Source organism: Saccopteryx bilineata, chromosome 6 (genome assembly GCF_036850765.1).
Source record: "Saccopteryx bilineata isolate mSacBil1 chromosome 6, mSacBil1_pri_phased_curated, whole genome shotgun sequence".
NCBI lineage: Eukaryota > Metazoa > Chordata > Mammalia > Chiroptera > Emballonuridae > Saccopteryx > Saccopteryx bilineata.
Window position 1 is genome coordinate 79623859 of NC_089495.1, and position 27916 is coordinate 79651774.

General features: G+C 34.7%; 1 protein-coding gene across 2 annotated transcripts in view; it reads left to right on the plus strand.

Moving 5' to 3' along the window:
* Nucleotides 1–27916, plus strand: part of DACH1 (dachshund family transcription factor 1) — a 453518-nt gene that overhangs the window by 167886 nt on the left and 257716 nt on the right. For both annotated transcript variants that reach the window (XM_066235505.1, XM_066235506.1), the window contains exon 2: nt 19292–19407. In XM_066235505.1, coding sequence (XP_066091602.1) covers nt 19292–19407 — 116 coding nt within the window. The remainder of the gene's footprint in view (nt 1–19291; nt 19408–27916) is intronic.

The window sequence follows — 27916 nt, forward strand, 5'->3', positions numbered from 1 at the left end:
TAGCTTTATAATATATATAATTTTAATGACCTAATTTATTCAACTTAACATATTTATGTAAAACTTTAGGGTTTATTTTTACATATTCTCTATTCCTCATTATTACCTCAGGATGAATTCTTTGATTTGTCAATATGAAAGTATTGGGTTACAAATATTCATATTTTAAATTTTGATACACAGGGCAAATGATCAATGAGAAATAGTATGAGATATTTATATATTCACCTACCAGTGTAATGTCAGTAGTATTTTTTAGCTTTGCCACTATGATGGGCATAATGTAATATTATATATTTGATTTGATTTTTAATTCCTTATTTATTAGTGAGATTGTAGTTTTTATATGTTTATTAATTCCATATTTTTGTTATTTTTCTATTATTTTTTTGCCACTTAGTATTGAATCTTTCTTTGTTCATAAGCTAGGGGTAATAATCATTTTCTTTTTGACATACTGTTTCTCATTTTGTCACTTATTTTCACAATTAGTTAAATTACTAAAGATGTTTTTAATTTTTATGCAGATAATCCTTTCAATCTTTTTTTAAATAGTTTCTGGCACTATGTTATGCTTATAAAGTTCTTATCTCAAGGTTAGTTTTCTTTTAGTCTTTTGAAATATTTCAGCATGTAATTACTTAATCTTCTTTAAATGCATAAAATGGGAATCTATTTGAATGTTTCAAATAGCTAGTGAATTTCTCAGACACCATTTTTAAATAATGTAGCCTTTTAATGAAGTTTAATGCAATATTTTCAGATTTACTTTATAATACTGAAAAATCTGTGAGAATAAAATTTTAGTCCCATGATGATTCTTTGAAGACCTAGAAAAACTTGATTAAATCAAATGATTAGAAATGCACACCGTATTATGAAAGTGTGAATTAAATTTTTAGGTACATGCATCTAGATTTTTAAAATCAAGTTGAAAATGTACATATTTGGGCATGGAATACATTGGGTGATGATTTCAAGCTCCACAGATTGCCATCACTTTAAAAATTTATGGAGTATTCTCTTTCCAACCACATCATTTTGAAGAGCTAAGATAGATCCACAGTATTCAGTTAGAGGTGGGATAATGCAAAGAAGGCAATAACGCAGCAGCCTTCCACTTTATCATCATTATCAAAGTGACACCGTACAAAATACTCTGACATGTCATAGCCCCAGCCTTTCAGGTGCTTAAATAGCTACTAAGACAATGTAGATTCAGATGGCCATAGATCAACAGTGAGTATTCATTCCTTCTTTCACTTACTCATTTTTTTCATTTAATAGATATTTATTGAGTATATCACTTTGATCCCCATATGGTTCTTATATTTGGGGATATAACAATGAATAAAACATATTTAAAAAGTCCTTGCCCCATGGGGCCTACCAGGATAGAAAATTACTAATAAACAAGTAAATTTATAGTATTTCTAAACCATGCTCAGGCTAAAAATGCACTGGATAAAGGGAGGGAACAGTTAACTGGACTCAAGAGTCATGTTATTTGGGGTTATATATAGAAGGTGAGGTCTGGAGATATCTTACTGAAGAGCATTCTAGAAAGTAAAAAGAGCAATTGCAAAGGTGTGGAAGCAGAAATATTAAATTATTTTTTCAAAATAGTGAATATATTTCAAAATAATAAATATTTTCAAAGTTGTAGAAATGCAGGCTTGAAACAGATTTTTAAAAACTATCTATATATAGCTGTTTACTTCTGATATAAATTCCTTTAGGGATGAAACATTTTTATGATTAGTATGACAATTACCAGTGGACTTTGACTTTATAGGACCTGGTTCCTTCCATTCATCTAACTCTGCTATTTTAGCTGTGTGTAGCCTATTCAAGTTACTTATGCTCTCCCCAGGAATCACGCCATTCATTTGTAGAATGGGTATAACGATAATATTTACCTGATAGTTATGGTGAAGACTCGATCATATCATGTATGTCAGAGTATTTAGCATGGTGATAATCAGAGTAAATTCAGTTTATATTAGATCTGATGATTTTTAATCTCTACCTTGACAATAACAACTAACTTAATTTTTATTCTAATCTCATGAAAATTTACAAAATTGTAAGCCATTATACTTTACACACTATCACTTCCTAAGTATAGAATGTTATGATTAGATCATTCATTGCCCTTCTTGGGTGCCCTATTCTAGACACTCTGTATTTGGCTTTGCACTTTACGATACTATCTTCAATTACCAATTCACCCACTACTTTTGGTTGAGTTAGCACTACTGCACTCGCACAATTGATGGCAATGTACTGGAAAGTCTGGGAGGGCTTCTGAGAAAACAATCCTTGGTTATTATTCAAAGATCTTATAATTTGGCTGAAACTGTAAAACACAGAAGACGTTAAAACTACAAATAAGGCCTAGAACTTCTGTGCAGATGGAGTATCCATTGAGGACTTTGAGCTCAGCCATCACTTCCCATGCTCTGCATACTTTTCTGCCTTGGGGCCCTTGCTTGTGCCACTTGGGACCCTTCGATGCCTTCTTCATACCTATCTCCATCAGTCAAAGTCATAGTCATGTTTTAAGACCCTACAAATGCCACTTCCTATTTTTATTATCTAAAAATTTATTCTCTTTTTATTAAAAATCACTTGAGACTTAGTTATATATTCTATCAATAAAAAGCTTGCTTTTGAAGAAAAGGTTATATTTTGTTGTCCTTGTTTCTGTCACAGTTCATAGGATTGGTCTTTGCACCCAGTGTCTTACCCAGCTCATGTCTGTGGGCTCTAAGGATGCTGGAAGGAAGGGATGCATTGGAGTGAGTTGCCAGATCTATACTCATTTTTCTGACCATGAGAGTGAGGCAGTTTTAAATATCAGAAAATTCTCAAACAAGCAAACAGATAAAGAAATCAGCTGAAACAAGGAATTCTATAATCCACTTAAAAAAGTGAAACATAATTGCTATTATCTTCTCTAGATTGCTCTATAATATGTTGGGCACAAGACTTAACCAAAAAACACTTTCTCCATCTGAACAAATGAGTAAGAAAGTCTATATTTAAAGTAACACTATATTTCAACATATCTGACTCAATTTCCATATTTATAAAATAGAAATAATATTTTCATCTCACAAAATTATTGAATTAAATGAAATAATATACATAAAGGGCTCAGAATAATTCCTGGTGCATGTAAATATGTCAGATCTAAATGTGTAAGAAATTACTATTTAGTCAATGTAATTAATGCTATTTAGGGAATCCTTTTTAGTATTTTAGATAGTGACTTGGGCACAAATTAATAAGTAAAGGAATATAAAAATTAGCATAATGACTGGGATTTTAAAAGCAGCCTCTGCACCGTATTCTAAGGGAAAAGAATCCCATGATAAAACAATGTTTACTGAAGCTTGAAAGGACAATTGCTATGTCTTCTGTGACTCGTGGTATGGGAGTTTATATCATCATTTCTTATAATATCAAACATTAGTATTAAAAGGCCATTCATTAAAGAAAACGCTTTCATAAAGTATTAAATAGAATTCAATTAATGTAAATCATATTAATAGCAATGTTTGGTGCTTATGTAACATCGATGTCAGGTAACAAATTAAGCATGTTATTAAATCGCTGAAGATTGGAAACAACATACCTTTGTCTTCATATAATCCCTTCATTAGTTCATAGGCCTAGAATCCTCCCGGGAGTATCAAAAGTTGTCAGGAGGTCTCTAAATTGTGGCCTTTGGTATCAGAATCTCTGTGCTTCACCGCTACGTTTCTTGACAGCTCCCCATGCGTTACACAGTGTAGGAAGATAGTGAATGTGTTTTCTTTTTTCTAACAGGTTTCTCAAATAAATTAGTTATGTACATTTCCTTTGGAAGAAGCAAACAAATAACTTGTCAGTGGAAACTGAAAACAGGCATTTTCGGTTCAGTCAGCCATCTTATCTTTGCATTCACAGGCAGGAAGATAAGATTTTCTGAGTTCTGATTTAATAGTTTTCTTTTTTTTTTTTTAACCCTCATTTGAAACTACAACTCTTAGAATAGAGAGTTTAATATAAACATAACAACTGTTTCTACTTTTGTGACTTATGTGCGAAGATACTTATACCAAATTGTTTTTGTGTATGCGTGTAGATTTAGTTACTTTACCAGAAATTTATGATTATGATAGCTGTAGAACAGGAAGACTGATGCACACTTACTATAATATTTTCCTTCCCTATTGTTGGTTAGTGATAATTTCTTTACAAAACATTTTCTCTTGCATATTAAAAATACATAATAGAAACTGGGTTTAATACTGAGATGATTATAGAAAAGTAAAATAAAATTGTTGAGTCATTAATGAATTTTCTTGTTACGGATGCAAGCCCCTGTTAAAGTAAAAGATTGAAAGGGAAATGGATTAGTCACTGCTTAGAGTCAGCTTTTGTCTATACAGGGATTAGTCACTGGTTAGAAGTCAGATTTTGTCTACACAGTTGATTATATAACACCAACTTGCGCTCTTCCTTAATTCCCCTAAAATAATATATCAGGACAAATATATTTTAAAGTAGGTAAATAAATCATAATATTCTAAAGACATTAGACCAAAAGTAGTGCCTACCACATGTCTAACATATTTTTTAAGGTCAGCAGTATGGAGATAATATAGAGAGATAAGATAGAACTGATGAAATCAAATGCAAATAATTATGTGTTAGACTGTGATATTAACCATTTTAAGGAAGGGAATTAAGCATGGTTTTGAGTAATTTAAGATTTCGTTACAGAAGTGTGTGTGTGTGTGTGTGTGTGTGTGTGTAAGAGGGAACATGCCTCTATGGATGTCCTCTTATTAAGCACCCCTACCTCTTCTACAGTTGACTGACTCCTGTTTGCTCACACCTTATCTTTCTTGAGATAACCCTTACTCTGGTGTTTCCACAACACTCCTTTGGAAAATGTACTATAGTATTTAACATGATTGTTTGCAAATCTTTATATAGCTATCTATTTCCTGAAGAAGAGTGTGGGCTACATGAAGTCACGGACATACCTTCATGGTATTTTCAACGCATGTTGTAATGTCAGACATGTTAACATTTAATGTTTATTGACTAAATTAAAAAACAAATATGCTACTGAGGCAGATTGCATGGTGCTCAAGGCTTGATCTCTAGACAGGATTGCCTTGGTTCACAACCTGGCTCAATTACTTCTTTTTTTTTTAAACAGTGCTTTTAGAGCAGGTTTAAATTCACAGAAAAATTGATCAGAAGGTACAGATATTTTCCAAACACTCTCTACTCACACACATACATAGCCTCTCCCATTATCAATATCCTTCTCCAGAGTAGTTTGTTATAACTGATTTGTTATAATTGATGACCTACATTGGCATATCATAATCACACAGAGTCCATTGTTTACATTAGGGTTCCCTTTTAGTGTTGTACATTCTGTTGGTTTGGAAAAATGTATAATTAACACGTATCTACAAAAATTGTATCACACAGAGAATTTTCACTGCTCTAAAAATCCTTTGAACTTTGCCTATTCATTCTTACCCCTACCCAAGCCCAATCTATTACTTTTTATATGTTGCATATTAAATAAGGCATTTTACTTTTTTGTGTCTTAATTTCTTTATCAGTAAAATAAGGATAATAATAGCCTGACCCGGTGGTGGTGCAGTGGATAGAGCATTGGACTGGGATGTGGAGGACCCAGGTTCGAGACCCTGTGGTCGCCAGCTTGAGTGCAGGCTCATCTGGTTTGAACAAAGCTCACCAGCTTGGATCCAAGGTCTCTGGCTCGAGCAAGGGGTTATTCGGTCTGCTGTAGCACCACAGTCAAGGCACATATGAGAAAGCAATCAATGAACAACTAAGGTGATGCAACAAAAAACTGATGATTAATTAATGCTTCTCAACTCCGTTCCTGTCTGTCTGTCCCTATCTATCCCTCTCTCTGACTCTCTCTCTGTCACTGTAAAAAAAATAAGGATAATAATAATATTTATCTTTTTTATGAAGAGAATAGAATATAGTAAGACAGACTCCCACATGTGCCCTGACCAGGATCCACCCAGCAATCCCATCTGAGGTCAATGCTTGAGTATTGAGCTATTTTTAGAACCTGAGGCCAATGTGCTTGGACCAACCAAGCCATCCTCAGCACCTGCGCCATGTTCAAACCAATCGAGCCACTGACTATGGGAGGAGAGTAGAGAGAGAAGAGGGCGGAGGTGGGGGCAGAGAAGTATATGGTTACTTCTCCTGTTTGCCCTGACCAGGAATAGAACCCAGGACGTCCATATTCCAGGCTGAAGCTTTAGCCACTGAGCCACCGGCCAGGCCCAATATATTTATCTTAAAAGTTTTTAGGAATATTAAAAGAGTTAGATCACATAGTGCCTAGCACTTAACATATACAATATATACTGTGATTCTTAAATTATTTTATTTACTATTCCAAAATTCCAAAATAAAGTGAAAACTTTTGGACAGAAGACATTCAAAGTGTTGGAAATGGTATCTCCTACAGAGGACAGTTCAATATTATTTTGAGATTGAAGTAATGGGTGTATGTTGGGGCTAAATTCAGGATTATCTGCAAAAGCAGATTGATAGTTAACCAGAGCCACTCTGAACAGGTTCATGGCATTTGCCAGGGAAATAAAAAATAATACATTGCTTTTGGTTCAAACAAAATGATAATTACAAAGAAAGTCTAGTCATTTGAAATTCAAATGGAAAAATTGCAAGAATAAAACTTTTTCTTTGTGGCTATGGAGTCCAAGTTACTTTAAAAGATTGGTTTAAAGATTCTCATGTCTTAGTTAGAATATTTTTTATAATTAAATTTAAATTATGTAGAATATGGTTTTGAAGTATGAGAGAAACTGTGAGAAAGAAGCCAATAAAGTATTGCCTCTTCCCAAAATTTTAAGTAAGTTGTTTGCAACTGTTTCTAATTATTTTAGAACCTGCCCCTTAAGGGATTTTAGTGAGTCTTAGCAGATACTGTAAAAATGATGTATTCTGGGCAAACTTATCTATAGTTTGGAATGCTTATGGGAAGAAGCAAAAATTATGAGGTAATAAATGGTTAAAACATTTAGTTCTCTAGGTAAACATGTCACTAAATAAAATTTACAAATAATATTCTCTCTGAAAAAATTTATACATGTGGATGTATAATTAATGTTATATAAATATTATATAAAATAAATAGTATTAGAGTTTAGATTTCTTTAATTAAAACTTTAAATTACATTAAATTGGTTTTTAATTCACAAAATATAAATGTTTTACAGTAAATCGCTAGATATATAATGTATCATTTACCAATGATGTAAGCTAATAATTCAAGTTGAAGCAAGAATGTATTGACTTCTGATTTGATAAAAATTAATCTCAAAAATATATTCACTAAATTGAGGAATCTAAACTAAGATTAACAAACTAATTCTAAGATTACTGTAACTGATATATTTCATGAACTTTAAAGAATAATTTTAACTGGAGATTTTAACAATGAAGAGAGGGATTTACAAACTTTAAGGGCTAGATTATTTTAAGTATGTAATCTGTCAAACAGGAACTCTCTTTAGTATTTTTGACTGACATTAATGGTTAACACTTATCTACAGATGTTTTAAGAGAAGCTTAGTCACATTCCAATAGGTTTTAACTCTTTTTTTTTTTTTGTAATGGAGACATGGTTGTGAGAGAGGAAGAGAGAGATAGAGAGGAAGGAGAGAGGGAAGTGTGGAAAAGCAGATTGGCGCTTCTCCTGTATACCCTGGCTGGGAATCGAACCCAGGATTTCCACTCTCTGGGCCAACACTCTACTGTTTAGCCAACCGGCCAGGGCTGTTTTAACTCTTATTTTATGGTATTGTCTTATTCAGCATTTAATAGTTCCAACTAACGTTGAGATTTCAGGTATTTTGTCAAGATCTTTGAAACAGGTCTTGCATGAAATAAATTTCCTGTACAATTTTGGGTCTAGGTAATGTGAGTTCTGCAGTCAGTGGCAATAATTTTTTCTCAATAGAGTAGCTAATTTCATCTCTTATCTTTTAGTTTGTGATGATTTCATTTTACTCATTTTAACCTTGTGTTTTGAGTAATTATCAAGTCATATTAACTCTATGTAATATGCTTTCCTGGTCCCTGGAGAATAATTCTCATGTGACAATTGTCATGCACAAAACATGGTTTGGTAATGTAAAGAAATGAAGAATTTCCATATTTGAATATAATCACTGTTAGGAAAAACATTTTTTTAAAGGTACAGTCTCTAAACAAGCTTCCTGAAAATTACAGTAACATAAATACAACATAAAATAATAAATGCCTATTTTACCACATTCTTAGAGATTTATAATACTTAGTAGCATAGTATAAACTCTGAGAAATAAACTCAATGTTCCACCTTAACAAAACTATTTAAACATTGGGAATTTGTAAAGATTTTTTTTCACTAAACTTTGTGTATATTTAATGGATTGAGCATTTCCCAAATCGATATGAGCACAGTAATTTTTTTTTAATTTTTATTTTTAATTCTTTTTAACAGGAAATTTTATTTTGTGTGTTTGTATATGTATTTGTTTAGTTGTTGTACAGAGCTCCCTGCCCCCTTAGTCTTGCTCAGGCTGCCATAACAAAATACCATAGAGGGGGTGGCTTCAACATCAGTTTCTCATAGTGTGGAAGACTGGACCTCTGAGTCTCAGTGTGGTCAGGTTCTGGTGAGGCTTTCTTCATGGACTGTAGATAGCTGTTTTCTCTTTGTCTTTACATGGCTGAGAGAGAGAGAGCAAGCAAGCTCTCTGGTGTCTCTAATTAAAAGGGGACTAGTCCCACAGGAGGGCTTCATTGATAAATTTTGATATAAACTTAATTACCACCCAGAGGTTCCAGTTCCAAATGCCATCACATTGGAGTTAGGGTTTCAACATATAAATTTGGTGGCGGTGGGTGGGACCCATTCAAATTATCACACCTGCCATGTAAACAGTAGAGGGAATGTTGTATGTTTTGTTTTCTTCAGCCAGTGATCTGAGGGTGCTCTTCCAGCGTCAAGGGGGGGGGGAATTTTAAATGCCTGCCTCATGGAACTCAATATTTTGATGACTGGAAAACCATCTCTTTGATGAGTTACTTCACAATTTGTTTGTCCCAAGAAGCAAACATGGCTGAGACACACACTTGCACAGCAAACACATTTGTTATCATTGCAAAAAGTAATTTATCCTTTAAAGTTTTACCAGTTACAGAAAAAAAAACTCTATGCAAATAGAAAATAATGCTAATCACAGCCTTCCTGAGTTATTTGTATTGTTGCCTTTCAAGAAACTAAAAAAATAAATTAAACTAATTAACAAGATCTTTCTAAGGGGAAGCTCTCCATTTATAACCTGAGGATTATAAATCAGCTATTTATTTTGGTGAAATATATACATAGGTTAATCTTAGGAGGTCATTTGCATTCTTTTATGTTGATGGATCACTTTTATGAGGTTGATTTAATTTGGAAGATATCAATGATTTTTTTGTACTTTTCACATTTTAGATTAATTTTTTAATTGTCACATGGGTGATAATTTTACATATAATTATCTACTTTTTATTAAATATTTTAGAACTGAAATAGAAAGAAGAAAAGATTAATCAGATAAATTATATCTGGTTTCTGCTATAGATAACGATAAACCTCGGGCACTGGTTAAGTTTAGCCAGAATTATGGTTTGTCTACAATGAATTATCTGAAAAACATGGCCAGAGCCACTGTAATGTTAACTTTTAAAGTTTGTTTTATATTTTATATATGATATATGCTTATATCAGATCAACTAAAATCTTCAGATATAGAAAAAATACGTCATTTTTCTATTCACTAATAGTGTCTCCTAATATTTTAGTGTTTCCATCTACCTTTTTTCTATGCATATTTATTGCTTGTTTTACTTAATTTCTCCATCTCTCTTGTGCTCTTTTATGTCTATATTGGCCAATTTGTATTTTGTTTTTGTACTTTACTTAGAGTTTAAGTATTTTCTCATATACCCCACATAAACATCATTTTTCATGACCTCTTTATGATCAAGTGGGTATGTAAATCATTAAGCAAATTATACTTTTCCAATTAGAAAATAAAATATATGTGGTATATTTGACCATATGTATAATCAAAGTTTTCATATATCTTGACTTAGTTTTGTAGAAGCACTTTACTAGAAAAATTCTACAGAATATAAACACACAATTGGAGTTTTTCTAAGGTGAATAGATTAGAGAGGGCAAACAGACTCTTGTAAATTAATGGAGCAAGTTGCTTTCACCCCTGAATGCTTGTTTGTGTCCCAAGACTAAAATCAATGCTCACTTGCCACCATGTATTTTTCTTCTCTAGTATTATCCCACAGGCTACTTAATTTTATTTTCCTTCTCAAAAAAAGGAATATGCCTTTATTCTTGTAACCCTAATAACTAGCTTATAGTTTGCTTTACAGCAGTAGCTTCTTTCCTTAGATGAATGGATGAATGAATTGACTGACAGAACAGGACCTTTCTTTAAGCAGATAGGGTTTGGAACCATATTTTGTGATAGGTAGCTAGTTACTTTGGCATTTCCCAATTTATAACCATCACAATCTCTTTCAGGATTTTATGTTTTTCTGCTCCAACTCACAGAAAGAAGATTGAACTTAATTTCTTCAAAATAATGGAAGAAATCAGCATAAGATCATGTTTAGGGAGAAGTTTGGGGGTTGAGACATCTGTAATTCCCTCCCTCTAAAACAGGGGTTGGAAACCTATGGCTCGTGAGCCAGATGTGGCTCTTTTCATGGCTACATCTGGCTTGCAGACAGATCTTTAATAAAAAAAAATGTTAAAAATATAAAACATTCTCATGTATTACAATCTATTCATTTCCTACTGCTCATGTTCATGGTTGCGGGTGGCTGGAGCCAATCAACAGCTGTTCTCCGGGACAACACCAAATTTTTATTGGATAATGCGTAATGTAGGTCGTTGTATGGCTCTCATGGAATTGCATTTTAAAATATGTGTAGTTCATGACTCTCTCAGCCAAAAAGATTCCCGACCCCTGCTCTAAAATTTCAAATGACTCTAAATCTTTTGATATACTTATCTGTTTCTTAATTCATATCACTTTTGTTTCCTTTTGTTAAGTCTTGTTTGACTTCACCTTCATAGGCCCAATAAATGGACTAGGAAGAGTCAATAAACATATAATTATGGGAGAGAGACAGAAATTAGCATGAGGCATATTTAATGATGTAAACTAAGGAAATAAATCTATCCACTATCTGTCTTGAAAAGAAATCTTTTATATTCAGAAGTGCAGGGAAGGGTGTGCCTGGGTGGATTCCTAAGTGAGTGAGATATTATCTGTGGATTTGGACATCTCTAAGCCATTACACTCCTCTTTTAATGCAGATGGTTGAAAATACTTAGGAGTTGCACTATGGTTCATGTGTGAAGCTGGCAAAAACAATTATCAAAGTCATAAATTTGATTTCATTCATGCTGTTAAGGGTCATAATTTATTTAAGTGAGGTCTTCTGCTTTGATTAGAACTAGGAGAGTTCAGCAGTTTTGATCCTCTGGAGTAGAGCTCAGTTACTATTGTGGATAAAGGAAGCTTGAAGGTGGCTGCTATTGGGACAATTGATCATTTCACAAGGAAGTGTTTTTGCTAATTGTTTCATTTCCACTTTTCAGTTAAGTTTTTATTTTTTATCTAAGAATAACTTATTTCAAACAAAGCAAACAGACCCACTTTTTATAAAAAATATTGATCTGATCAGATGTTCAGAGAAGTTAGGTTATTTGAATAAGACCATACCTTCTAGTAAAATGATAGAGCCTCTGTTTAAAGCCAGATGAGTCAAGGCAATACAACTTGAGCTTTTGGCTGCAGTGCTACAGGTGTTCTTTTGGAAGTTCCCCAAAACTCTGTTGAAAATAATTTAAATACTTTGTAAATATTTATCAATTAAAGTATCTGCCCTAGAGTAAACTGTCTAGCAATTAGTGGCCAAGACTCTATTAAGGGTAAATTACCAAGGGGACCTAACCGAACTATATAGGTCAAGAAGGGGTAGAGGAAATTCTGGTTAATAAAAAATCTAACTTCCCTTCAATCAATAAGTGGAGTGTATTGAAGGGACCAGCTGGGAAGCTATTTTGGTAATTAAGGCAGACTACCATAGGTGGGATGAAAGTCTAGGCATTAAGAAAGAGTCATTTTCTGATTATATTTTGAAAAAAGGGCCAACGGAATGTCCTCAGGAATAGGATTCAGAAAAAAGATGAATAAATGATAAAGCAATAAAATAAAATTACTCTATTACACATATAAAAAAGTTGGGTTTCACTCCAAGGAAAGGTTTCCGGCAATCTTATTCTTAAGCAAAAGGGTAAGTGACTTGATTTCCTTGAAATCTTTCCTTCCGTTTCCCTCCATTATTTGCATATATATCTCAAGACCCTGTTCTCTCCTAATTGTCAAGTGACCTTCAACAGGGTGTTAATTGATGGCTTTAGGGTGTTACCACCATCAAAGGTATTTACATTTTATTTATTTATTTATGTTTATTTTATTGATTTTAAAGAGAGGACAGAGGGCATGAGAGAAAGACAAGAACATTGATCTTTCTCTGTGTGTGCCCTCACTGGGGATAGAACCCAGGAACTTCTGTGCTTCAAGACTGTGCTCTAACGGTTAGAGTCTAACCAACCAAGCTATCCAGCCAGGGCAAGAGTATTTGCATTTCAGAGGACATCTTTAAAAGATCTTAATGCTTTAAAACTGAAAGCTGTAAACCATTGTTGGTGAATTGGAGGCAATGTTGTAGTTTGGGCAGGAGATATGTGGAGTGAAAAGCCCACTGGGTCTGTTCTAACCACAGAACAAAGTAAAGTGTTCCTACTTCCAGAGTAAGGGCCCTAAGGACTGCTCCAGTGGCCTGAGTAATAGAGTGCTTCTAAACATTTTCATTTATTTTTTAATGTAAAAACAAATTAAAAAGCTAAAATGTTTAAATCTTAATTTCCCTTTCATTTCTCACTTTCTCCATGGCATTTTGCTTGATATTTCCCAATAACTCTGTTCTCTTTTTCTGGTCTTTTTATGTATATTATACTTAGAATCAGAATTTCAACGTTTATTTTTGTGCCTTACTTTTCATTTCCCGAAAAGTTTGAGACCATTAGAATGGATGAGGCAGGATACTTCAGGAATTTGCAGGGAAAGGCTTTATAAATTGTATTAAAGTTTCTTTAAATATATATAGTGAAATAAGAGAAATTAACAAATTAAATTAATAAAAGAAAATAAATACATATGCTGAGCCAACCCCTGAGCTAAATTTTAAGGGTCCAAAGATATATTTAATATACTTTCTACCATACAGTCTTGGGAGTGAAAAAATAAACAGATTACTACAATCCATGAAGAACCGAGCTATAATATACTGCTCACAAAACTTAAGAGATATTTCAAAATAAATATTAAGTGATTAAAAAGGAAGCATTTGATTTTTTAAACAAGAATATCAGATAAGCAAACAACAAATCAAAGAAAGTTGTTTGATTATGCAAATGAGATGCAAGACCAACTTTTATTTCATTGGTAAAAATGCAATATACAAAAGGTGGAAAGTACTGGAGTATCTGCACATTCCTTGATCACCTAATTTCTGTGAGCAGGGTAGATTTACTCATCATAAGCTATCAGATTGGCCCTGGCCGGTTGGCTCAGCGGTAGAGCGTCGGCCTGGCGTGCAGAAGTCCCAGGTTCAATTCCCGGCCAGGGCACACAGAAGAAGCACCCATCTGCTTCTCCACCACCCCCTCCTTCCTCTCTGTCTCTCTCTTCCCCTCCCGCAGCCAAGGCTCCATTGGAGCAAAGATGGCCCGGGCGCTGAGGATGGCTCCTTGGCCTCTGCCCCAGGCGCTAGAGTGGCTCTGGTCGCGGCAGAGCGACGCCCCGGAGGGGCAGAGCATCGCCCCCTGGTGGGCAGAGCATCGCCCCTGGTGGGCGTGCCGGGTGGATCCCGGTAGGGCGCATGCGGGAGTCTGTCTGATTGTCTCTCCCCATTTCCAGCTTCAGAAAAATACAAAAAAAAAAAAAATACAAAAAAAAAAAGAAAAAAGCTATCAGATTGCATAGAAAGCGTACTAACTAGACATGATTAGTAAGAAGAACCATTAAGGTTTAGCCAGGTAAAATGGGGATGAGAGTCTGATCTGAGATGGTGTAGTGGGCAGAGCGTTGACCTGGAATATTGAGGTCTCCAGTTCAAAAACCTGGGCTGGCCCCTGTTAAAGCACATACAAGAAGCAACTACTAAGAGTTGATACTCCCTGCTCCTTCATCTGTTTTGCTCTTTCTCTTTCCTCTCTTTAAAATCAATAAAAAAAAAATTTAGATTAAAAAATAATAAAAGATAGGCCCTGGCTGGTTGGCTCAGTGGTAGAGCATTGGCCCAGCATGTGAATGTTTTGGGTTCAATTCCTGGACAGGGCACGCAGGAGACGTGTCCACCTGCTTCTCCACTCCTCCCCCTCTTGCTTCTCTCTCTCTCTATCTCTTCCTTTTTCTCCTTTCCTGCAACCATGGCTTGATTGGAGCAAGTTCGCTCCAGCTGCTCAGGATGGCTCCTTGGCCTCTGCCTCAGATGCTAAAATATGGCTCTGGTTGCAACAAAGCAGGGGCCCCAGATGGGCAGAGCATCGTCTCTTAGTGGGCTTGCTGGGTAGATCCTGGTCCGGGGCTAATGCAGGAGTCTGTCTCTACCTTCCCTCCTCTCACTAAAAAGAAAAATTAAATAATAATAATAATAAATAAAATAAAACATACTAAATTTTTTTTCAAAAGGAGATAAGAATGGGTTAGTGTAGAGAAAGGGCTTTGGTAGCAAAAGAGGCAGCATCTGTAAAGATAGTATAATACTTTTTTTTATTTATTTATTCATTTTTTTTAGAGAGGGGTGGAGAGAGAGAAAGAGAGAGGGAGAGAGAGAGAGAGAGAGAGAGAGAGAGAGAAGGGGGAGGAGCAGGAAGCATCTACTCCCCATATGTGCCTTGACCAGGCAAGCCAAGGTTTTGAACCGGCAACCTCAGTGTTTCCAGGTTGACGCTTTACCCACTGCGCCACCACAGGTCAGGCAAAAGATAGTATAATAGAAGACTAAAGCAACCTATGACGCTGCTAAGGCCAAATTTAAACCATAATTATAAGAAAAAAAGGGTGATTGTAAAACTAGTCAGGAACCAAGTTTTGAAAGACCTTGGTGCCATGATAAGGAATGTGTATCCTGTAGGGACTATTGATATCTTTAAGCAAATGAAAAATATTATTGAATTTGCATTTTAGAAAAATTCTTTTTTTTTTTTTCTTCTGAAGTTGGAAGTGGGGAGGCAGTCAGACAGACTCCCGCATGCGCCCGTCTGGGGTGCACCCGGAATGCCCACGGGTGATGCCCGCTGATTTGGGGCGTTGCTCTGTTGCAACCAGAGCCATTCTAGCGCCTGAGGCAGAGACCACAGAGCCATCCTCAGTGCCCAGGCCAACTTTGCTCCAATGGAGCCTTGGCTGCAGGAGGGGAAGAGACAGACAGAGAGGAAGGAGAGGGGGAGGATGGAGAAGCAGATGGGTGCCTCTCCTGTGTGCCCTGGCAGGGAACTGAACCTGAGACTCCTGCACGCCAGGCCGACACTCTACCACTGAGCCAACCAGCCAGGGCCTAGAAAAATTCTTTTGAGATTAGTGTGGAGAGTTGTTTTGATTCTAGACTCAAGGTTTCACAGTGGGACAATGTTACAATGTTGGTAGTAGATCTTATAAAAGTTCAGAAAGCTGTATAATCATAGGTCACATAAGAAATGAAGGATTTGCCTGATCAGTGATGGCACAGTCGATAAAACGTCAATGTGGGATGCTGAGATCCACAGTTTGAAACTCTGAGGTTTGGTTTGAGCATGGGGTCACTGGCTTTAAAGTGGGGTCATTGGCTTGAGTGTGGGATCATGTTAAGTATCCTTGGCTTGAGTCTAAAGGTTGCTGGCTTGAGCAAAGGGTCACTGACTCTGCTTGAGCACTCCCCTGTTAAGGTACATATGAGAAACAGAGAACAACTGAAGTGAAGCAACTATGAGTTGATGTTGCTCACACTCTTTTCTCCCTCTTTCTCTCTCCCCCACCTCCTGTCTCTCTTTTTCTTTCTCTCTCTAAAAAAAAAATGAAGGTTTAACCTGGAAGATACGAGGGGGAGAATGGGTTAGATATGTTGATTGGAATAATATCTGAGTGTACAAAGAAAGATACAGCTCAGTCCCGGATTTTTTAGTCAACTAGGTTCAGTCCATTTCACTGAACCAAGGAAAGAGAATTAGGTTTTAGTGGGAAGATGCTGAGTTCATATTTGAACAAGCTAAATCTCAGATTATTATAGAGCCATCTAAGCGGAGATGTCCAGTAGTCAGGCATTAACCAGTCTGAAATCCAGGAGGATCTAGGATGAAGATACCTATTTAACCCTAATTCTTTAGCATCTCATGACTGTCAATAGAAAGATCAATCAGGGAGATTGCAGATTATTAGGAGACTGCTGATCAGCCCTAGGCAAATAACAGGAGGTAAAGAGCCAGCTGAGCCAGCTGAGGATGAGGAGCAATAATGTAATAATGAAAAACAAGAATAAGTAGCCATAGAGATACTTTAGATTAGAACAAGAAATGGGAGACTGTCTTCATGGCTTAGCAAAACAAACACAGAAGGTCCTTGCTCTTGTTTCAAAGCACTCCAGGATCTGGCCCCAGCGAGTAACTTCAGCAGTACCAATCTCTACTCCTCTTCTTATTTGTCCTCTTCAGCTCACTGGAAACAATCCAAATATCTATACGTTTTCCTATTTCCATTTATTTCTCATCTCCTTACTGGAGTATACTTTTCTTCCATTCTTTCCATGTCTAACTCATCCTCTTCTAAAGTTTTATGGCACTGGAGTGCCATAATATCTTATCTTTCTTTTTCAACATGCAAGTATTATCATCCAGCCTAATTTCTAATTAATAATCAGATTGTAACTTTCTTTCCTTTTTTTTTTTTTTTTGTATTTTTCTGAAGCTGGAAACGGGGAGAGACAGTCAGACAGACTCCTGCATGCACCTGACCGGGATCCACCCGGCATACCCACCAGGGGGCGATGCTCTGCCCCTCCGGGGCGTTGCTCTGTTGCAAACAGAGCCACTCTAGCGCCTGGGGCAGAGGCCAAGAAGCCATCCCCAGTGCCCGGGGCCATCTTTGCTCCAATGGAGCCTTGCTGTGGGAGGGGAAGAGAGAGACAGAGAGGAAGGAGAGGGGGAGGTTTGGAGAAGCAGATGGGCACTTCTCCTGTGTGCCCTGACTGGGAATCAAACCCGGGATTTCTGCATGCCAGGCTGACACTCTACCACTGAGCCAACCGGCCAGGGCCTACTTTCTTTCCTTTATTTATTTATTATTTTATTCAGTGAGAGGAGGAGAGGCAGAGTGACAGACTTCTGCATGTGCCCCAACCAAGATCCACTCAGCAAGCACACTAGAGGGTGATGGTCTGCCCATCTGGGGCATTGCTCCGTTGCTCAGCAATTGAGCTCTTCTTAGCACCTGAGGCAGAAGCGATGGAGCCATCTTTAGTACCCAGGGTCAACTCACTCCAGTTGAACCATGGCTGCAGGAAGGGAAGACAGAGAGAGAGAGAGAAGTGAGGGGGCGGGTGAATAAGCAGATGGATGCTTCTCCTGTATGCCCTGACCAGGAATAGAACCCAGGACATTCACATACTGGTGCAGTGCACTACAACTGAGCTAACTGGCCAGAGCCAGATTATAACTTTCTTGTGACACTTAGCACATCCCAATTTGCACTGTAGTTATTTATGCACTAGATTTGTGCCCCTTTCCCACAGTCCTTCTCCAGCAAGTTATAAACTAATAAAAACTAAAGAACTCATTCTCTCAAATTAGCCTCCACAGTGAAATACTTTGAAAAAAAACTGCTTAATAATTATTTGTTAAATGACCACATATATTACTTACATTAAATAATAGAGGCAGGATCTTTGAGTCTTCCGATGAGGCAAAGAACCTTAGCTGAGGCCAACATAGAAATGGTAGTTTATGAAGTTTTTATTTGGAAGATACAATATATCTAGATGTTGTTGACCAGATAAATGCTGGAAAAGCATTTCATAATAGTACATTCATGATACAAGACAGGAAGTGGAAACATGATACTAAATATGTTTGTTTTAAAAATTGCTAATATTATATTCATATTATTCTCATTCGATGGTGGATACTTATCTCTTCTTTATCCTCTGCTTTTATAATTAAAAAAATTAATCTTGCACAATAGGCATGTAAAGACAAGTACTACTAAACCTGAAACTAAAGGTATTTTTATTTATCCTAAAGACAAATATAAGATGTTATACTGGCAGTTTCTCAATGATGTCCTACAAATAATCTGAAGTTTTTCCAATTTAATTTCATATATTAAAAGTAAGGCAACCTATTGGGGCTGTTCATTTAAATAGAAGAAGGGTTAAATGATAACTTGACTTATCTTTTAAATGACAAAAAATAAAGAAATTGCAAGACCTTTTCACACATTAGATATGTACTGTCATTTATCATCTAGATATCAGACTAGCAGTGCGAAGTAATAAAACATATCATCGAAAAATGTGCTATAGGTCTGAATCACTCTTTCATTCCACCTCCCAGCTAACTGTAGTATTAAATCAAACAAGCAGAACATTTCCTTAGGCAGCCATTGCCTTTTAATTTCCTGAAGAACCTTAAAATATCATTCATTACAAGTACTACACATATTTGGTTTTTAAAAGTCTCATAAATCAATAGCAGGCTGACTGTAATAATTATTACAAGTTAGTGCATAATTTTCGTGCTGAAGGCTGCATGCAGAACTTTAGCATATGCAAACGAGGCAATTCAAACTGTGTATAGATATTAATATGAAGAAGCAGGTAACGAGGTGCAGGCTATGAATTATGCATCAAGAGTGGCTGATCTTCAATGAGGAAAATGAATTCAGCATGTAATCTAATTAGTGATGGAAGTCTATTACATCTAACTGCAAAAGCAACCGTCCTTGAAACAAATTTATTTACAGTCCATGTTACCACTTGAAACAACTTTGAAATGATGTGTAAGACAACAGCTTAATTGTAAAAATTTTTTGTTTGTTTGTTTCAGTTCTAGACCTGGAAGGCCTCCTAAGAGGACTCAAAGTGTCACCTCCCCAGAGAACTCTCATATTATGCCACATTCTGTCCCCGGTCTCATGTCTCCTGGGATAATCCCACCAACAGGTAAGAGTATGTGCTTATTTATCTGAAAATACTGAAAATCAGCCGATGCCATAATATATATAAATAATATATATTATATATGTTTATGTAGATTTTTACACCTGTTGGTTATGTTTTGTGTACACTAAGATGTTACTGATGAGAATTTATTTCCATCTGCATTATGGTTATCATCATTTCTCTATTGAAAAGAAAATGAAGGAAGTTAATTGAGCACAATGCTAGCAGTTATTCTAATTAATCTTCTATATCAAACAATAAAGTATGATCCCTATTTTCCTGTTGAGGAATCGAAGCTGAGATGGAATCAGTGCCTTTCTCAAGGTTAGTCAGCTGATAACTGTCAGGGGTTATTCAAAGCCTTGCCTCTGAGTTCTACACTTGTTTCTCATTCCATTAGTGTTCCAAAGTAGGTTGAAATGTGCTATAACAAAAGAAAGTAACTATATCAAATAGAAAGATCTTGTATTTTCTCGCAAACTATAATATGAGTCCCTTTCCATTAGAAATATTTGAAGGGTGTTTATTACTAAAATTTTCAAAATGTACAAGTAAAAGAATAGTTTAATCACATAAGCTTTGTACCACAAACAATTTAAATATTGCACTACATGCAAAAATAATTGATTTCCACCAAATAATACTGTGTTCATTAATTATTTTATTCACTGACACATGTTTGCACACTTTTCGTGCTTTATCCAGACTCATGAACAAAAAATAATACCAATGATGATAACATTATATAGTATATTTAAAATAATTCTTGCTGTCAAAGAAGTTTTTTGAGGAGATATACATATAAGCATATAATTGCCATGTAAAAACAACTGATTCAACAAAGGTAATCTGACAAGATGAGGAGTCGTCAATTTTTTCTCTGAATTTACATAGCAATGTGTTTTTTTCTTTTTTGTGTTTTGAAATATTATCATGGGATACATTTTTTCACATTTCGTAGTTGGTTGAAAGCTCCTTGAAAGCAATGGTTATTTTAATTCATCTTAATTTTGTGGCAGCAGCTGAACAGTTTCTTCACCTTCGTGGACCTTTATCAAACATCTGTTGAGTTGAGATGGAAGTTATTTCTTTATAGTATATGCTTATTTTTTTTCCTGTAAGGTACCGCATTATAAACTTAACAGTAAATCATTTGAAGTCACATGGAGAATTGTATTTTTATGCTAATTTTGCTGATGAAAAGTTGAGACATAGAAAATGAAATTAACAGATGAAAATAATCCAATTACAGAGCAAGTATCAGTATCATCATTCCTATTTGTTTAGTTAGTTGTGTTTCTAAAGTAACAGAATCTTGCTGCCTGAAATTCTAATCACAAGTTTGAAATTTGGAAAAGAAACAGGTAGTGCTTTGTTAAAGCTTAACTGTTTATATTTAACTAGATAAAACTTTCTGATCCAAATATTAGTTTTGTTTTTTGTGTAGTACGTCAAATGGAACTAAAATCTTAACTTTTCATGTTTAATGTTTGAAAAACTTAGGTGTACACCTAAGAATCTTTGATAATTAATTTTTTAATAAACAATTTTGGGGGGACTTAAGAAAATCATTTTTCATAATTCTCATTTTATGTTTGATAAGTTTGTGTTGACTTTCACATATTACTAAATGCAGTTACCTGAAGAGTGATAGATATTCTAGATTGTATTCATATTAAAAGAGGGAAGATCTGGTTCAAAATTGTCTACCAACATTAAATCTTTAAAGATAAAGACAATACTAGTTATTACCAAAGCAGTGATGAAATAAAATAATGCCATCAGATTATCTTATTATTTATATTTACAGCAACACCTCGCGTATTTAACAACATCAGGTGACTTTGCAGTGAGTGGAGTGTATAAGTAATTGACAATCACATACCAAAACTTAAAATCAAAACATTGGGTTATTTTTGATAGATTTCATTCTGATTTGGTGAAGAGACACCAAAGATTCATTAAACTTGGCTTACCTTTATGGTAAACATTTACTTTTGAATTAGGATCATTTTTTTTAGTTGTGCTGTTCTTCTCAGACATTTTTAAAATTTTATTTATTAATTTTATTCTTTGTATTATCTTGTGAACCCAGAAATCAGAATTTCTTTTAAGCTTATTAAGCACTATATTGAAAAAGCCTTCAAACAGTTGTGTTCTAAAGGGTGAGGAAACAGATCCACCTCATCAGGAGATTGAAAAGTGGGTCTTAGACAGTCTTAGCTCTGTAGAGCTCTGTGAATGGCTTTAAGACAGGGTGTGTGAACTCATTATTGCCTGTTTCTTTTCATTTACTTTCAACTTTTAGAGATTGGTCCAAAGAATTGAAACTTTCAGAAGTTTGACTGTTGCACATGAATGGTGTTATCTTAACATATTCAATAGGATTGTTCTTTTTACATAAAATTTTTATAGTTGGAGAAGTTTAGATTTTAGGGAATATAGACTAGCTCCAACTCCTGAATTATTTAGTCTTAAAACAATGACCTGAAATCTAATATTTTCAAAAAAATCTCTGGTTATCAAAAGAATGTAACACGTTTCTTCTAAGGAGAACTTAGTATATTGGGGAAATATGATTCAACATAAATATATAAATTTTATGCTCCAGGACTTATTCATATATACCATTTTCTTTTCTTATATATAGTTTTTACTTTATTAGAAAATAAAATATCATTTTTTTTCTTCCTAAGATGGAAAAGGTAAAGTGTGTTATTTATTTTGTTTAAAACTCAATGAAAAGTTACATATCAATGTTGTTGATATTAAGCAGACCTGTGAGTTTAGAATTTTAACATTTCATTTCCAAGTGGATATTCAGTAGTTATATCAATTCCAAAAAAGACTTGGAAATCATGTTTCTAAAACTAACAGAACAATTAAATAATCATGTAAATCTCAATTAAAAAAAGAACAAAGAAAATAATCCTTACCCCTCAAATTTCAAATCCTTTTTGAGATTTAAATTGTAGCCCACCTATGAATATTGACCTGTACTTTTGTACTCTCAGTATGACATTTGGAAAACATAACAGATTCAAATTTGCCTTCACAGTTGCCAAAATTGGTCTTGTAAAGTTGAAAATTTATTAATTTTTACAAATTTATAAAAATCTGTCAGTTTGTTCCTAATCATTCCCTCATTTTTCCTTTTCAACAAATGAACATTGGAGTTAAATATTCTTTTTTGGAGGCATCTGGTTTTTTTTCCCCCAGAAAATAATATGTCTTTTAATATTTTTAAATGTCTTTCTTCAACTTTCATATTATGTATTTTGATACATTTTATTTATTAATTCACTTGATTATTTTATTTTTTTTACTCTCACACTTCATGCAATGAAATAATTTTGTTTAAAGTTTTAATATGTTTCTTCAACACCAGGGCTATTTCAACATTAGAATTATTCTTTGAGTCATCTAACATGGTGTTCCACAGCACATTACCTTCATCTCCCAATTAAGTTATTTGTGGTATGTGCCATTTTGAGCTTTAGTTTGAGCAGCAATATATTTATAAAAAACTTTGAGATTGCTTATGGAGTATTTGTTTGTTATTTTGGTTTCTTGAGTGGACTGTGTGTAACCTTAGAAGGGGGCGTGGGCAGATGGTGATAATTTCCAAAATTTATGGTTGTCACCAGATGCCATAGCAACCAGCAGTGGAAGTTAATGAATGAAAGGACACTCTTTTTGTAGAGCTTCACAATGCAGCACCTCCTGTAGTGCTTGCTCCATGCATTCATTTGGACTGAGCACATATCATAAATCATTTTTGATAATAAATACCAGTTTGGAATAAATTCATCCTAGCAACAGAGTTCTGATAACATTCATAATTTTTAGAAAATTGTGTATATTTTACAATTAAGGAAAGGGTGACTCAGGAGTTCTCAAGACTCCTCTCGTGCCAGGAGTGCACTTTGGCTGGCATAGTTGGCCAACTTTCTGATTTTCTTTTTAGGGAAGAATAAAAATGAGATTCGAAATACAATTTTTATGTAAGTCCTAAGTCCCAAATATTATTTGCATTTGACAATAAAAGAGAAGTTATACCTAAATTATTTCAAATACACGCAAGTTAAATGAAAACTTTATAGTTTTGCTTTTTTGGACATGACTATTCTCTCACTGTGACCTTGCAGGCACATAACCAATATGAATTCAGATAAAGAAAGCAATTGTAGGGACATATGCACTAAGTTTAAAAGGTAAGAACTTGTAAATGCAATTTTATGGTTTTGGAAAACATAATAGACCAAGGCAATATTAATCTGTAGGTAATCCCATTGAAACAATTTTATCTTTAAAAAACGTATGGCAGGAAAGTATTTTCATGTGAGCTTATAACTCAGACACCGATTTTTAAAATTTAAATTCTTTATTTTTCTTGCTAAATGTTAACAACCAACAACAACATCCAACTACTTCATTTTGTATTGTCATTTGTAATATTTCAAATGCATTAAATATTTCAACTTTTGAGGGGAGAACTCAGTGTGAAATGTGTCTTGTATGCTGAGAAGTATTTATCACAAAGCATTACATTCCCTGAAGAGACTCCCAAGTAAGGATAACAGGAAGGTGCACAAATGCAACACGCACAAATGAATTGATTGTCTTCCACAATAAATTAAAAATAACAATCTCTGGAGCACCTTGCTCAAAGAGCAAATATGATATAAACTATTTAGACCATTGATGTTTGTGCAGTATGTGTATTTATGTGTTTTAAGACATTTATATGTAGGAAACACTTGTGAAGTTTAGTCACTGGTCATGTTGAAGGTAGCAGCACACTTGACCATTAGGTATTTAAGCATGTTATCTTTAAACTTTTTCTTTTTGAAGAGAAATCTAAAGTAATGTATCTTCTTTTTTTTTTTTTTGCTTTTGGAAGGCCAACCTAAACAGTAGGCTTCAAGTAATTTATTTAGTTTTAAAATTTGTGTGGAGTGCTCTGTTAGTGTCTTGTGGCTGCTGTGGCAAAGGACCACACAGTTGGTGACTTCAATAAAAAAATTATTTTCTCATAGTCCTGGAGATGTCCAAAATTAGTATCACTGGACTCAGCAAGATGGCAAATGTCAACAGGGCCACGTTCCCTCTCAAGGTTCTTTGGGAGTTCTCATCCCTTGCCTCTGAGTTTTTGGTGACTGCAGGCATTCCTCGGATTGTGGTTGCATTGCTCTATTTCTGCCTTCTCTTCTGTGTGTGTGTACATGCGTGCATGCGTAAAATTTTCCTCTGCCTCTCACTTGTAAGGATACTTGTGATTGTATTTATATCCTTTCAAGGAACCCAGGATAATCACAGCTAATGTTCTTTAATCTAATCACATCTGCAAAAAAAAAAAAAAATCTCCCATATAAAATAGCATCCATAGTTTCTCTGTATTGAGATGTGGAAATCATTTTGAGGCTCATTATCAGTCTACCATGTCCAGCAAGTGTCAGGGAAGAGTATTGTGAGAGACCCGGGCACGGTGTGATGGACATGCATACAAACAGCCTATGGGAGATATTGTGTTGTAATGCAGTTTATAAAATCCCATTAAGCATGGCTAGACTCCAGATTAAATATTCAAAGTCTAAAGCCTAAAGAAGGTATATGCTAAGTAAATGGAAGGCAGTATTTGTTTGTTTATGGGTTGTAATGGTTACATTAAAGCATTATCATAATCAATTGATAAAATTTATATCCCTAAATTGATGCTCTAGAAGAGCAGTGGTCCCGAACCTTTTTTGGGCCATGGGCTGGTTTAATGTCAAAAAATATTTTCACGGACCGGCCTTTAGGGTGGGATGGATAAATGTATCTCGTGACTGAGACAAGCGTCAAGAGTGAGTCTTAGATGGATATAACAGAGGGAATCTGGTCATTTTTTAAAAATAAAACATCGTTCCAACTTAAATATAAATAAAACGGAAATAATGTTGGTTATTTATTCTTTCTCTGCAGACCGGTACCAATGGCCCAAATGGCCCACTGGTCCCCAACCAGTCCACAGTTTGGGGGTTGGGGACCACTGCTCTAGAGAATCAATATTTCCAGGAATAAAATGGCAAAGTAGAATATGCTAGTCTTTGAAATTCCTGCATATACTATACTGTATACTTCTTAAGGGTTGAAACCCTCGTTATACCCATAGTATCTTGATATAAAACTTATTCAATGCATATATGCATAAACTATAACTCATAATTTAACTGAATGTGAGTATATCTTTGGTATGAGGAACAGGATAGTAAATATATTTATTTTATTAAATATATACTATAAATTATAATCAAACATTTCAATGAAGTCACAATAGGCTCTGGGTCTGTAACAAGCATAATAATTCATAAAAATCTTTTTTTCTAAGCTCTTAGAGCAAAGATCTGTTATTTTTAGATGTAATTAAATAACCACATATTATGAGACTTCTGGACTGGCCTTTCATGTACTTAATTTAGAAGAAAATTACAGTCCTTTCTTCTCTAATTTGTTTCTCTCTTCCAAGTTTCTATTGAATTCTGCAATTTTATATGCTTACACTGGACCATACTAAGAGTTATAATCTGCTTACACATTTCTCTCAGTAGATTTGCACTAATGAAGTTGCTAATATCCTTAATTGACTAATTGCTAGGTATTGTTTTTTCTCTTTTAGTAATATGATGCCTCCTTTGACAGAGAAGAAGTTTATTTACCTTAAGAAAAACAAATCAGATTTCAAGAGTTAAGTGGATGGTGTGTAGATGAGTTGAGGTTTTGTGGAGTATCTATTTGTAAGATTCTCAGACAGCGTTTTAATGCCTTGGAGCATATACAATATGTTCTATGTTGTCTTGTATCACTGGCTTCAATTTCTTGACCAATAGGAGTTGCTATTTCTCATATTTTCCTCCATTAGCAAGAAATACAAATAAAATGTATTTTTTATCCAGGAAGAACAACCACCTCTGTTCTAGATAGATTTTGAGTGTTCTTAAGATGTTTTAGATAAGAGCTTATACAAAACAAGATAAACAGAATTATTTGTTTAGTCTTTTTCTCTGTCTCTGGTAAGCTTTACCCTCTGAGGATAACTTCAAAGTTTTAACTCCAGGTTTGTCATTAAGGATATATCCATACTATTATCAAATTCCTTTATATTTTCTTTATACATTTTGGGGATAAATTTTACAACCTCACTGTTCTCTTTGAAAAGAAGTAGGGTCGCTAATTGAAAGTATTGATAGGACCGAGCATTTCAATAGAACTTGGCAAATGTCAGAGAGATATCTGTATTAATAAAACTTTGCATTCAGTATCCTAAAACATTTATTGCTCTAGTCATGAATGATTTTAAGTCCTGATTTGAAAACATTATGCATGATTAACACCAAAGGATTTTATTTGGTTATGCAGTCATGTAAACCAACATTGTAATAGAACTTCTGAAAGTGCTACTGTGAACTTAAACAATGGATAGGAATGTAATGTCCAGAGAAAGGGAAACAACAATATATTTTACTCTGCACTCACCTCAAACAAATCTGGAATATTATGTTGTCAGAGCACCACAATTTTTAGTAGGGCATTGATATACTGGTAAACATTAAAGGAAGAACCTAGAATAATAGGGATTTGGAAATGATAGTGATAGTCTGAAGAAGAAGTTCAGAGGGTCTGAATGAGGATGATAGAGGAAATCATGTTGAGCTCTTCTGCAGACAGAACTACAGGACTGATTGACAGTAATTATAGAGGTTTGCGTTGGAGAGAGAGCCTTGCTACATGGAGAGCTTTCTAAGAGTGGAACATATCACTCATAAAACTTTCCTTTCAACAGAAGGGTTCAAAAAAACAACTGAGATGAGACATTGTTAGCCATAGTTTTTATGTTTAATTACTTTTTTTTAAGTCAAATTGTTCATGGTAAAAAAAAAAAAAGTATTTTTTAAAAAGTTTCTTCCTCTTTGACCATCAGCCATCCATTTCTTTTCTTTTAAATTCAATTTTTAAAATTTTTTTATTAATTTTAATTTATTGTGTTAACATGGATTCAAGTGTCCACTGAATATACCCCCTCATGTTACTTATTACACTCCTTTTGCCCCCCTCCCTCTAACATCCTCCCCTCCTTCCCTCTGGGATTTCCTGTCCTGTTATCTGTATCTATCTTATGTACATTTCCTTTCTTAATACTTACTGTTGTGAGGGAAATTTGAAAGTAACTTTGTATTGGAGGGAGGTAGATCGAATAAGATCATCTTGGTCCCTTCTAATTACAAAATTTGGTAGACTGTATTTTATTTTACTTTTAATTATTCTTCCCAACTTGTCATGCCTTTCTAGTTAAATGGCGTTCATCCTTCAGGGTTTTATATTTGAAATTATTTAATAGTTTTTAATGTAGTTTTAAAAATTACTTTTGAGGTTAATATTTCATATTTACAAGTAATCATACTGCTTGCTACACTGGTTTTAATGGATGAAACAGTTAACTCAGGTAAAACTATGACTATGGTAAGCTAAC